Here is a 13,517-nt window from a genome sequence, read left to right as displayed (position 1 = left end):
AAACATTGTAGAGCTTCAATTTCACCTAGATTTCAAATGAAGTATAAAATCTGTGTTTAGTGATCATATAATGACAGAAAACTGTATCCAACAAAAGCAAACCATGTAGTTTTGTATACTCTAATTAGTCACTGAGTACCTTATTTTTAGTCTGGATTTACTAAGACAGCAGCATTAACTTCTGCAGTAATTTTTTTACGAGTAGAATTAATTTGGGAAATAATGAAAATAACGATATAAATAATCACAAACACCCAAATAGCTATATTAGAAAACTAAATCTATGATCCTGCATTCTGAGTGCATGAAAACATTTTGGATGTGTCTAGTTTCATTGTCAATCATATTCTTTTGGTAGTTCGTTTCTCTTATACAAAAGATAAAAACTGGAAGTGTATGTCATAAGCAGAATAAGATGAAATCACAAAAAATTATACTTAATAAATAATAAAAAGTGGCTAAAATAATTTTGAATGAAAAATAAAACAAAATCCAAGCATGATTATTGAAAAGAAAGCAGGAAGTGACAATAAATTTCCTCTAAAATGAACTTTGATCTTACTAACAACAGAACACTATAAATTTTTCTCTTTGCTTACTTTGTGAAAATACTCTTGCCTTCAAAAACCACATCAATTCAAAGTTCGAATGCCTTCAGTAATTAACTCTAAGCTACCTGATCTTCATTTTTATAATCTCATTTTGAGATACACTATCTTTGATACTTAAGGACAGAATTATTACCATAAAATCACACATCATCTTGAAACATCTTTTCAAACCTGACATAATCGTACTGTATTTATAGTGCTTCAACAGAGAAACAAACACCACACTCCTTTCCAAACTTGGCTTTTGTTTGTCTGGGCTTTTTTCCCCCTAAACAAAAGAAAGAAAATGCATTTTCCAGCTTATAGTAGTCAGTACTGAGGAATCGAATTTTTTTTTTAAATCATTATCAGTTGAGAGAAGTAATTAAGAACAGAGAAAGTTGTTCAAATGGTGTTCCAGCACCATTACAGGCTTTCTTTAGAGGCCCCCAAGCTCCCTATACATCTAAACCCTAAAATATTAGTTTCTAAGTAAAAATGTGGAGATTTGGCTTTAATTGCATGTTATTTCCTACATTTACAATACAGAATGTACTAAAATAAGTCTGGAATAGCAGGCCTAGCTACTGATTTAAAGTGAACTGCTTTTGTAACTGACCTATATACATAAAGAAGTCCATGCAACACTCGTAACAGAGATGATAATGTAAAGTGCTGTCAAAGGTCTTGCCTCAGCTCTCAGCAAAACTGAGGAACAATTTTACAGCTCACTTCTAGTTAGCCTTTGAACTGTGACTCCACTGTTAATTTTTCAGATAGAAAAATAATATTACTTCATATAGAACTAAATTTTTGCTGGGGTTGAGCTTTTGTTTTCATTGATTTAAAAAAATAAAAAAATCATGTCAAGCTAGATGTGAATCAGGGCATTACTTCTGAGTAATCTTCTCTTAATAAGAAATTAATCAATACTAATGTTACAGTGTTGTTATATATACAAACTCCTTTAAGTCACGCTATTCCGAGAGCCTACCAAGGAAAGACTGATATTCTTGAAAGAATGTGTGAAGGTGGTACTTGGCTCATAACAGTATCTGATCACTGTCTCTTCCATGGCTAGAATTATAATTTTGCACATTATATACTCCAGCTCAAAAGAACATATGATATAGAGGCAGTCTGGCTCCACCCTCGGCAAGCTTGCAGATGACATGAAGCTGAGTGGCGTAGATGACACAAGAGAAAGATGGGGTCCCATCCACAGGGACCTGGACAAACCTGAGAGGTAGACCCACAAGAACCTCATGAAGTTCAGCAAGTCCAAGTGCAAGGTGCTACACCTGGATTGGGGCACATCCAGACTGAGATGAACTCATTGGGAGCAGCCCTGCAGAGAAAGACTTGCGTGTTCTTATGGATGAAGCCTGGACATGAGCCAACACTGTCCACCTGCAGCCCAAAAGGCCAGCCACATCCTGGACTGCATCAAAAGCAGCATGGCCAGCACATCAAGGGATTCTGATTCTACCCCTCTACTCTGCTCTACCCCATCTGGAGTACTTTGTTCAGCTCTAGGGATGGTCAACAGCACAAGAAAGACATGGACCTGTTAGAGCTGGTCCAGAGGAAGGCCAAAAGAATCAATCAGAGAGCTGGAGCATCTTATAGGAAGACAAACTGAGAGAGTTGGATTGCTCAGCATGAAGAAGGAGAAGGCAGAGCCTTCCAGTACCTAAAGGGGGATTATAAAAGAGGAGAGCGACTTTTTACACAGGCAGGTAGTGACAGGACAAAGGGAAATGGTTTTAAACTAAAAGAGGAGAGATTTAGATTAGATGTTAAGAAGAAATTCTGTCAGAGGGTGGTGAGGCACTGGCACAGGCTGCCCACAGAAGCTGTGGATGCCCCATGCCTGGAAGTGTTCAAGGCCACATTGAATGGGGCCCTGAGCAATCTGATCTAGTGGGTGGCATCCCTGCCCATGGCAGGGGGGTTGGATCCAGATGAGCTTTAAGGTTTCTTTCAACTCAAGGTTTTCTATGATTTCATGAGTGCTGCATCAGAATATGGTAAAATTGAAAGAAAACCTCACTTTCTTTCAAACTCTTGGTTTACAACACAGATCATGCTGAGCATGACCTGCAGTTTTTATGTATTTCTAGGGACAAGTAAAGCAGAAGGAAAAGATGGCTGTGCTTCTCACTTATTTTCCCAGCTCCTACCATTTCTCTTTTTCCAAAAAGATGTAAAAGAACAAATAAAATAAATTTTTAAAATCTCCAATTCCACCACCTAAAATTTAAAAGTGATCTCTACATAAATGCTTGCAAGTAACTTTTAAAATAGTTGCTTCTATTATAGGACAATTTCTGTCTTTTCAAATGCTAGATCCCTAAATATTGTAGTGAGTGGATACAAAGATATTGCTAGAAATTTCACAGATACGAACTTGTTTTACCAGTTACAAAAAAAGACCAGGTTGAAAACCACTACTCTAGTAGCACTTCAGTGCTTTAAACAATATTTAAAAATAAAAATAAAAGTAGCTTTTTGCAGAATTAAACTCTCCAATTGTATGTATATATAAACTTTCATCTACTCAGGTAGCCCTCTGTGGCTGCAGGAGTTTAAAAAACATTTGGATTAATTTTGGTCACATTTTCGGTAAAGCTAAAGAAAAAAAAATCTGTTTTAGAGACAGTGTAATCAAATACTTCACTTTCTCTGCATGTGAGAGGTAAACAGCTGGGTACATGGAAGCTGCTACATATGCTTTGAGCTGTGTGACATGAGTGAACAATAATTGAGCCTGGGATTGTTTGCCAGCTACAGAAGTTACAAGAACAATTTCAGCATTTGGAACTTTATTTAACTTTAAATCACATAAGCTTGCCATGTAGTAATACTGGTTTTATTCAAGTTCCAAAATATTACGTCAGTTGGGATTAAAACCCACAAGTAGTTAAACAACAAAGATTTCCTTTGTTAAAAGGAAGCCAATACTACTGTGCGGTCACTGGCCCTTCATTTCCTTACTAAGTAATTCTCCAGTGTTATCGGAAACCCATGGAAGTTGTTTGCAGCTGTGCCCATTTCCTATTTCACTTCAGTCTCCAAATCAGACAGATACACACACACAGATGATGCTTTAAAGGTTACTGGGTAAAACGCACAAGATAGAGTTATGTACTGACATGGGCTATCACTCAAATCTTCTGCTGAAATGCCCTATTCTAACATCCTTATCTAACTCCTATACCACAGGATTACTACTTTTGTCAAAGGAATGTCCATAGCATTCTCATAATAATACCAAAGTGCTTCATATACGAATTAATGCATCTTTACAGCACTCCCAAGCAATTAGATCATGCAATTATTTCTGGCTTACACCTGCAAAGCCTAAGTATGGGAAAATTAACGACTCAAAATTAATTTTGCTGCTCTCCTGTCCAGGTTGTGAACTCAAGCCTAGTTTTCAGAAGGACACATCATTTTCATTGCAAGTTTCATTAAAAGCATAGAAAGCATATGCAACAAGCATTTCTGCAAAGCTGACTCAAAATTGTTATATGGAGCAATACCAAGTACCTCCCTTCCTCACTTGCTATTATTGTTTTAGATTTCTAAAATAAGGTGTGACTTCTCGAGCAAGTGTTTTTTAGTATCCAACCCTGATTCCCTTGCCAAGCCATATCTGGTTGGTACAATAAATATAACAGAAGTCCTGGGGAAGTAGAAAGGAGCATACCAATTGGGCAAAAAGATGAAATTATTTCTAGCCCAAATATATGGGCAAGGCAATCCAAAAAGAGTACAAGGGTCTTCCCTGGCCCTGTACGAATACCTGTTTAGGATTCCATTTTCTTGCTCAGTAAGAATAAGGAGAGCTGGAACTCTGCCCTATGCAAGTGCAGATTTTCCCATTCCAATGCTCACACTGCCATTTGCAAGTCAGTATAAGCTTCTTTCAGCCATCTTAACTCAGCAATCTTTGAGATATTAATCATACAAAGCCTGTATCTTTAAGTAGCAGCCATACTTTAAAAACATGGCATGGCAAAACTATTACATCCATATGGACACTGATACAGAGTCTTGGGGAATTGCTGTCCTTTTCTTAGAGAGAGTTCAGCCTAATGGCTCTAGTTCTGCAGCATTTAAGGATGTTCTATTTCCATGTTTTATGACTTTATATGACTTGTTGAGTTGTTATTGTTGGTCAGTTAAAGGTGAATACCTTTCCTTTAATTTCACATGATGTTTTCACCATGATTTATAGAATAAAGATAGAAGAAAAGTACAAAACAGAAAACAATGATAGGAAAAGAATTTGGTTGACAATGTCATTCTGGAGAATTTTAAGTATACATTTTAAATTGGGGAGCTAGTTTGCATACTACTCTTACTTCTTACTGGGTGAACAAAAAGCTCATATTTAACGTGTACCCCACTCTCCTGTCCCAGACAGAGAGATTACATGTTTTGATTAAAAGCTTTTAGTAAAAGGAATACAATAACTGCCTCTCAAATTGACACGAACAGATCCATTTCTAAATGGTTAATCCAAATAGATTAGAAATTATATAATTATAATTCATAAACTCATAAATGTACGCTTATATACAATGGTATTATCAGCTATTACCAGTAAGTACCTGTTATACTTTCTCAAAGAATTACTGCAATCCTGCTATCAACTGTCATGTTTCCAATACTCCTCAAAAGCAAAAAAGCAAATTAAGATATTATATAACATGAAAGAATAAAAGGTGGGAAAAAAATAAATTTGTCCACTTAGTATGACTGTGTACATGTAAAACAGAAATATTCAGTACTTTAATCTAAACATTATCATATTTAATTGTATTTTGTAAAGACAACCATGGAATTTACACCAGTGATATGTAAAACTTTTCAGTCCCACAATTAGATTGGAGTTGAATCAGTAACTTTTAAGTGAAACAGTTCATTACTTGTTCCTTAAAGCATCCATTTTTTTTGTTAATTTAATTGCTTTCTCAGACAAAACATATCCAAATGCTTCCAATGAACTATGGAAACCAGCAACTATGAGTATTTTGGTAATTAAGATTCAGTGTCTTTGATCATATTAAAAGGTAATTACAAAAGAAAAATACCATAATAGCTCACAAGCAAATAAACCACACCCACAAGCAACAGAAATACTACTACTTTCTATTACATGTACCAGAAAAAGCACTGTACACTGTGAGCTCCGAATCACAAAACCCAGAACTTGTTTACTATTATATAAACCTTTGCTTTACATGAGTGTTGCTAAATTTTCAATCCTTTTCTGAGCCTCAGTGCAATAGCTCTAGTGTTAAGTGCTGGGATTAACCACAGAGTCCCAGGATATGTTCAGAATAGCTGTCAAATTGTGTTCATCTCCTTCCACCTAAACATATTAACATGAATTGAAACTTTTCTGTTTTGTCAACTACTTCTGTATTTAATTACAATCTATTTGGCAAGAAGTTATACACATATAAAGTAGTTACCATAATTTAAATGTTTGTCTACAGTTGGGTTTAGATTGAGCATGAAAGTTGTGTGATCAGTCTTTGTTCTAATTCTTTCCTGCAAACAATATGATAACTGTTTTAATTCTACCTGAACAGCTCATATGTACAGCCATTTCTTTTCACTACATGGAAACTCCAAAGCTAAAGTAAATGGTATTTCATTTGCTTTAATGAAAGGTCCAGTATATGTGAAAAGATTACAAAATGTCCTGTGATGTACTGTGTTATATATCCTGCTCGAAGAAGTGAAACACCATGCAAAAAAAAACTAGCAGTGTTTCTTGAACTAAGTTATTTTATAATTATTTAAAATATAAAAGATGTTTTGAAGTGTCAGTGAAGATTTACTGAAGGTGATACTTGGAAACTGATTGCTGTAAGAAGCACGCAGATACTACTTCAGCTTAAGTACTACTTCAGCTTAAAAATTCAGTATTATTGTACAAAGTATTATTGTACACACACATCTTAGTTTGGAGACTATAAAATTCTAGAATGAATTAGCTACTTCAGGAGAACAGAATGCGTTCTGTTACACGTTACATGTATGTTGTTGCTATTTATAATCTGTATTACTACTATGAGTAGGTTCCAGCCATGGACCATTACTTTAAATTTTATAAAGAGAAAGAAAATGATGGATCCTTGAGATGAAGAAGAGACAATAACACATTACCATCTAATATATATTTTTAACATTCACCACATATTTTAACGCTAGCTTTTACTTGACTCAGATGCCATTTCAGTGGCAATTTGCCTTTGGGGATGCATAGCAACGCATGCTTTTAAATCTTACTGCCACGTTCAATGTTACAATGGGATACAGTGAAAGACTTGATTCATATTCCAGCCCTATCTCCCCTGGGGTTAGAAGGGAAATCTGGGGCCATGTGAAGGTTTCTCTTCCTTTTACAAACAAACACCTTACAGTACAATAACCTCACAAGGCCCAACAATGGTAACATACTCACATAAGCAAACAAGAAGGAATTTGATCTCTCCAATTCTAGTCAAATGTACTCTTCAGCTGAGCCCTATTTTAATTAATCAAGGGAGATAAAATACATAACAACAGTGATAACTAGTGTCTTTTAAAGTGTTTTTTTCAACTCCTTAACATGTCAGTCCTAGTGAAAGCACTTTCACTCCAAATAAAACCTATTCAGGTTAAATGTATTTTATTTCCAATAGACAGAAGAGAGACTTGAGAAGTTACAAACCTGATAACTTCAGTCAAAACTCATCTTGACCACTATGTTAGTGCCCACTGCAGACTGACAGTTGCAAACTGAGCACGTACAGCAAAAACAGCCCATTAGACTGCACAAAATCCCGGGTCCTATTTAATGGGAAGACTATATATTTGAGTTAGCTATTTAATATCTATTGAACTTATTTGACTGCACTCTGGGAATACAACAGAAGCCACTCAAAGAGGATTCCCTTCTCTGTCCTGCCCATCTTTTCTCTTTCCCTCCTGCCTATGTTTAATATCTCTATCTAGCATTACAACTGTAGCTGTCGTAGACACCAATGAAGGGGGGCAATGAAGGGTAATATGAATGGCGCATGATAGGTGAATACCTGCCCCTGTGACTTTAATTATATTGGGGGGTGGGGGAAATTCTACAGCTGAATATAAATCAGAGGGAGATTCTTTTCTTCTCAGTGCTTGTGTCCTGAAATATAATTAGTTCATTATTTTCAGTTATCCTTTTTTGGTTTTAATACTGAGCTGAGAAGGACTGCTCGCTTCTACAGTATGCATGCCACAAGAAAGTCAGGTAAGAAACTTGACAGAAAATCTTTATTACTTTTCTATTAAGTGTTCCTTTTCACATCACCTTCTAGTGTGTTGGGTTCCCTCAAGGTCCCTTTCTATCATAAATGAGATTGGCAGTAAGCTACTGACGTGGAAAACTACAAACTCTGTCTGAAGACAAGTCACAATCTCCCAATGCCCTAATTCTTCCATCCATTAAATAGGAATAAAGATGTTTCTTTATCTCAAAACCTCAGCAAGGGAGGCACGCAAGTGCCTTTTTCCAAATCACATTTTTGAAAATGCTGCATAATGATACAGAAAGCTGAAAGGGATAGGAAAGAACCAGAAAAAAAGAGGAAGATAAAACAAGGTACAGGAAAATTAAGGACAGAGCAACCAAAAATAGTTGGCCAATTATATACAATAAAGAATAAATGAATGTAGGTAGTGTTTATGTTCACTTGCAATTTGAATACTGCAGTCACTTAGTTCTTCCCAGGCAACTCAAAGGCAATTTTATTCCTATTTTTATCAGTATTAGCAATGGAGACAACAAGAAAGATCAACGTAGCAGACAAAAAATCTTTACAAAATCCTTTCAAAATCAGACATGGTGAGGAAGTGGACAGAAAAGATTTTTTTTTTTTCCTTTTACATCATGTAAAATGAGAGAAAACAGAGACACAGAGAAAAACAAATAAAAAATAAAGCACACAGTTTAGGCTGCAGTTGAATTTTTATCGTTTTACTTCTCCGGTTGCCTTTTTCATAAAACCAACACTCTGTCAATTTAGTATTTAGGCTTTAACTATGCTAAAGATCTTCTGTTGCTATAGCCATTTCATATGTCTCTCTTGGCAGTACCTTCACAAGCAGATGCAGCACATGCTGACAAAGAAGTTATTGTCAGAAATAACCCAAACAACATACCTGTGTTTGCCCTCAGAGCTTTGCTGACACAGCAATTACAGCTGATAGAGCACATAAGTCTCTCATACCCTGAGCCAACATTACTACGAAACAGAATGAAGGCCATAATGTCAACCCAGCCTTCAAAACATACTTTTCACTCCATTTTTGCTTCTTTGAATCCTCCTAAGTTCCTTCCATGAATGAGCAAGAGTTAAATTAATATGGTTCCCTTTTACTTACTGGGTTTATTACAGATTAAAGTCACTCTCTACACCTTTACAGCACCTCTAATCTAAAAATCTCTGAATTGCGAGAAAAAAAAATCTGGCTGAGTGAATCAAAAGCATCTCTCATAATTTTTTCTGTGAAATAATACCTAAACACAACATACAAAAAGCTAAGCTGTGCCCAAATCAGCAAAATATTATTCAAATAAAACAAAACTTTTCCTTACTCTTAAAAAGGATCTGTGGGAAAACCATCCAGTATATGTATTACTTTTTCTACGCTCATTCAGAAGCAAGGGATTGTAGGCAACTCTTACAATGTTTTCAAAATTGCTGTGTAGCTTCAGTTAAGACTGATTATTTTATTTGTTTCCTGTATCTCTCTGCTACACACATTTCAGTATTCACAATTCAGGTACTTATATTCAGGTTCTTATATTTGTACTCTCCTGTTAAAACCTCAGTGTGTTTTTTCTGAAGCTTTCCAAACAACCACTAAACCACTCTTTCTTTTCATTACATAACAACCATTTCTGAAAATTATCTTCCAGATTTTGTTTTTCTTACACCAGCAACAGTTTCTTAAGAAGTAAGTCCCTTTTGACTGTGGGACAAGTGAGTTTGATGCTAATAAATGGCTTATTTTGCTTAGACTAAGTCTACCTCACCCCCACCAAAAAAAAAGAAAAAAAGCCTGACAAAAAACCTCTACATGAAGCTTTGAAGACTGAGACTGCTAAAACCAATGTGGATGAAACTAAGCTAAAATATGTATTTTTACTGTATATTTACTGCACTACAAAAGCAAATGGACGTTGACCAGTCTAGAGTGGAGCTACTCGGAACCAAGCCTTTACAAAACACGCATGATGTTGATGTCAAGTACTTTGAACCAAGTGCTTCACTCTCAAATCCTCTTCCACATGTTTGTATAACTTACTAATATTGGCACAGCCCAAGATACTAGGTTAACTCTAACTATTGTGAAAGCTTGTTTACAATGTTAAATCAAAGATCTTGATTTTATCTGATTTATGTATTTATGCAAATACACTAATTTATCAATACATAAAATAAAACACTGTATTGTACTTACCAGTTTTGGGGTTTATTGAGAAGAATCCTTGTGGATTTCCACTTGTAATCTTGTAGGTTAATTTTTCACTTGAGCTAGAATCTGGATCAAATGCTTCAATCTGAATAACAGATACATCTTTAGGGGAATTTTCCATGACCTCTGGGTAATAAACTGGCTCTGTGGTCTGAGGAGCATTATCATTAACATCCCCAACTTCTATGTAGATTTCAATGAAAGATGATAAAGGCACAACACCTTGGTCTGTTGCATAAACAGTTAACCAGTAATGTGAAGTAGTCTCACGATCCAGGCGATCTGCAGTCTCAATAATACCTGTTTAATAGGAAGAAAGAGAAGTAGAAAATGTCCAATAAATATGCAGAAATGTATAAAAATAGAGTAAGCAACAACTTTAAATAAATGAATAAATAAAAATGAATACAAGTTCAAAATAACCACCATTGATTCTAAAATATGTGTTAATATACACAGACAAAAATACTAAGGCTAACCCAAAGCTAAAAGAAATAAAACATCAATTCTCAGCAATTATGCATTACATATTAAATCAATAAATTACTTGATTTCCTTTCCAAAATACTTTGAAATTTATCAGACTAGTTAACACTATTCATAAAAGTTATTTTGCTTAAAAGATTAAATCTAATGTGTAATTCACAACCTTTTGGGACCTGAATGACCCTCTTTACTCATCAGTGAATATAGTAAATTTTGTATCATATTAAACTACCTGATTTAGATGCCAAATTCTTGAACTGTTTACCATTATACATATTAATGAGCAAATACTTAAATGTGAAAAATTATTATGAACCTTCTTAGTGTGCTGATTTACGTTCACTCAAACTTCACAGAAAAGAAAATAAAAATTAACCTTTGTAGCAATCTGTCTGCTGAACCTATAGAATCACAGAATCATAGAATCAGCTGGGTTGGAAGGGACCTCTGAGATCATCAAGTCCAACCCTTGATCCAACATTGCTGCGGTTACTAGACCATGGCACTAAGTGCCACATCCAGTCTCATCTTAAAAATCTCCAGGGACGGAGAATCCACCACTTCCCTGGGTAGCCCATTCCAATGTCTGATTATCCTCTCTGTAAAGAAATTCTTTCTAATATCTAACCTAAACCTCCCCCAGCACAGTTTAAGACCATGCCCTCTTGTCTTGCTGATAGCTGCCTGGGAGAAGAGACCAACCCCCACCTGGCTACAACCTCCTTTCAGGGAGTTGTAGAGAGTGATGAGGTCTCTCCTGAGCCTCCTCTTCTCCAGGCTAAACAACCCCAGCTCCCTCAGCCTCTCCTCATAGGACTTGTGCTTGAGTCCCTTCACCAGCCTAGTTGCCCTCCTCTGGACCTGCTCCAGGACCTCAATATCCTTCCTGAACTGAGGGGCCCAGAACTGGACACAGTACTCCAGGTGTGGCCTCACCAGTGCTGAGTACAGGAGATTATCTAAGCCAGAACTCACTGAAGAATTTATCCACTGTGAGGAAATACAACTTTATTTTTATAAGCAGCTTACTCTACAGGTACAGCCGTAACATGCACATGTCAAAAAGGTACATAACGTGGTGTAATTGCTATGATGGGGGGGAAGAATATTAAACGGATTCATTGAGCTATGGCACAAAAAACTCATCCAGTCTCTTCTACAGCTTGTCTTGGTTTAAGACATTTTTTAAACAGAACTTAAAATCAACCTGATACATGCTAGGATGAGGAACAGAGCAAGCCCTTGCAATCACTTCAGTGGAAATTTTGAAGGGCTTTGTCACGGCTCTTACTGTTTGTTACACTGACGTACAGGCCTGATCGGGATTGTAGCCAAGATGAGTCAAACTATCACCATGATAGCCAGTTCTGGACTCTGGATAAAGCCACATAAAGTGACTATGCATGATGTGGCACTTCTTCTGAGCTCATTTACTTCACACAGATATCTATCTATCTATCTATATATATATATGTATATTCCCCATCAGTATAATAGGACCTCAACAAAACTATGCCACTGTGTTTCCATAGGAGTTCTTCAGGAGAGGAATTAACTAAGTATTGTGTTCTTCACACACTACAGACATGTTTTTTTAATGCATTATACTGGCTGAGGAAAATATTAAGCAATTACTCATTTATTCATTACTTTTTTGCCTTGTGGGAAGCTGCATAAAGATCTGATAAGGATAGTTTAAAATTTTAAGATGTCAATAAGATCACTTTAGAAGGGCTGGAGGGAATAGAATCTAATGTTTAGACCTGCAAAATACTCATATATAGCATTTCAAGCAACATAGCATTACAGAACTACCACCAGATGTCAGTGTGGAAATTGGTTTAATATAGTATCAAAGGCTACAGAACTGGAATAAAAAGGAGGGGCAAAGCATTTTCAAATATACACGCATTACATGCAGTCTACAAAAGTTTTCCTGAAAGCAAACTAGCGGCTTTGTAATTTCCATTTTTATTTTTTGCAGAACAACATCAGCAGCAACTAAGCTCTGGTTTATATTGATATTTTACATTTCCAGTCTCTCTGCCTCAGTATCTATATTTTGTTTGATGGCAGTTTTACTATTAAAACAAACAAACAAACAAATCCTATCCAGTAGTCACTGGATTTGTGCTGTGGTTACCTGGACACACAGCCTTGAGCACCCAGTTACCTGGATTCTACTTTTGTAACTCCTGTTACACCTTTTGCACCTTTCTAGTTCAGCCAAGAGACTTGCTTAAGAGTAAATAAATTTGTTACTTACTGTGGCCTCACTTCTAAACCTAAATGCTGGATGTGGCATACAAGTAGTTCATCTTAAATCTGGGTGGATTCCATGCATGCCTTGGAAAATTCTGTAAAACCTTCATGTCCTACCAAACACAAGACTAGACTGTAATTACCTTTTAGCAAGGCTGCCAGCAATGCTGCTCTATTGCTTGTGATTCGTGCAGAAAAGAGTGGGCAGGCTTATGTGCCAAACAGAGCAACTGTTTTCATTTAACATGTCCTGCTTTCTTAACAGTAGCTGCATCAGAAGTGGCAGATTAATTTTAAGATAGCCCTGACTGATTTTAAAGAAAGATAAAAAGAGACTCTTGTGGAAATGAAGCTCTCCTCCTGCAATCGGCTCACCTAACATTTACAAATTCTACCTCCTTAGTTATCAAAGCCTACCTCAAGGAAAAAGAAGTCTGAAGCTATTTTGCTTTTGTAGAGTGTCAGTTCTTAAGTGTCCATTCTCTTAAGTCACATACTTCAAAAGGGATAAAGGGGAAAAAAGTACCATACCAAAAATAACGGTATCTCAAAAAGAAATATGTGAAAAGACTATAGGGATAGTGACTAACAGTATGATACAGCATACATGAGCAACTTTATCTTCTGGTTACTCTTTAATTTTAAATTAGA

General features: G+C 36.1%; 1 protein-coding gene across 5 annotated transcripts in view; it reads right to left on the bottom strand.

Moving 5' to 3' along the window:
• The window catches only part of FAT1 (FAT atypical cadherin 1), a 105,947-nt gene that overhangs the window by 57,583 nt on the left and 34,847 nt on the right, over positions 1–13,517 (bottom strand). For all 5 annotated transcript variants that reach the window (XR_001920293.2, XM_018069914.2, XM_018069923.2 and 2 more), the window contains exon 3: positions 10,104–10,418. Coding sequence is in view for 4 of the 5 variants with exons in the window: in XM_018069914.2 (XP_017925403.1) it covers positions 10,104–10,418 (315 nt within the window). In the remaining variant the exon portion in view is untranslated. The remainder of the gene's footprint in view (positions 1–10,103; positions 10,419–13,517) is intronic.

The sequence above is a fragment of the Manacus vitellinus genome, unplaced genomic scaffold, assembly GCF_001715985.3.
Source record: "Manacus vitellinus isolate BGI_N305 unplaced genomic scaffold, ASM171598v3 scaffold_0_pilon, whole genome shotgun sequence".
Classification (NCBI taxonomy): Eukaryota; Metazoa; Chordata; class Aves; order Passeriformes; family Pipridae; genus Manacus; species Manacus vitellinus.
Note: the sequence above shows the minus strand (reverse complement) of the source record. Positions and strands in the feature narration are given on the sequence as shown.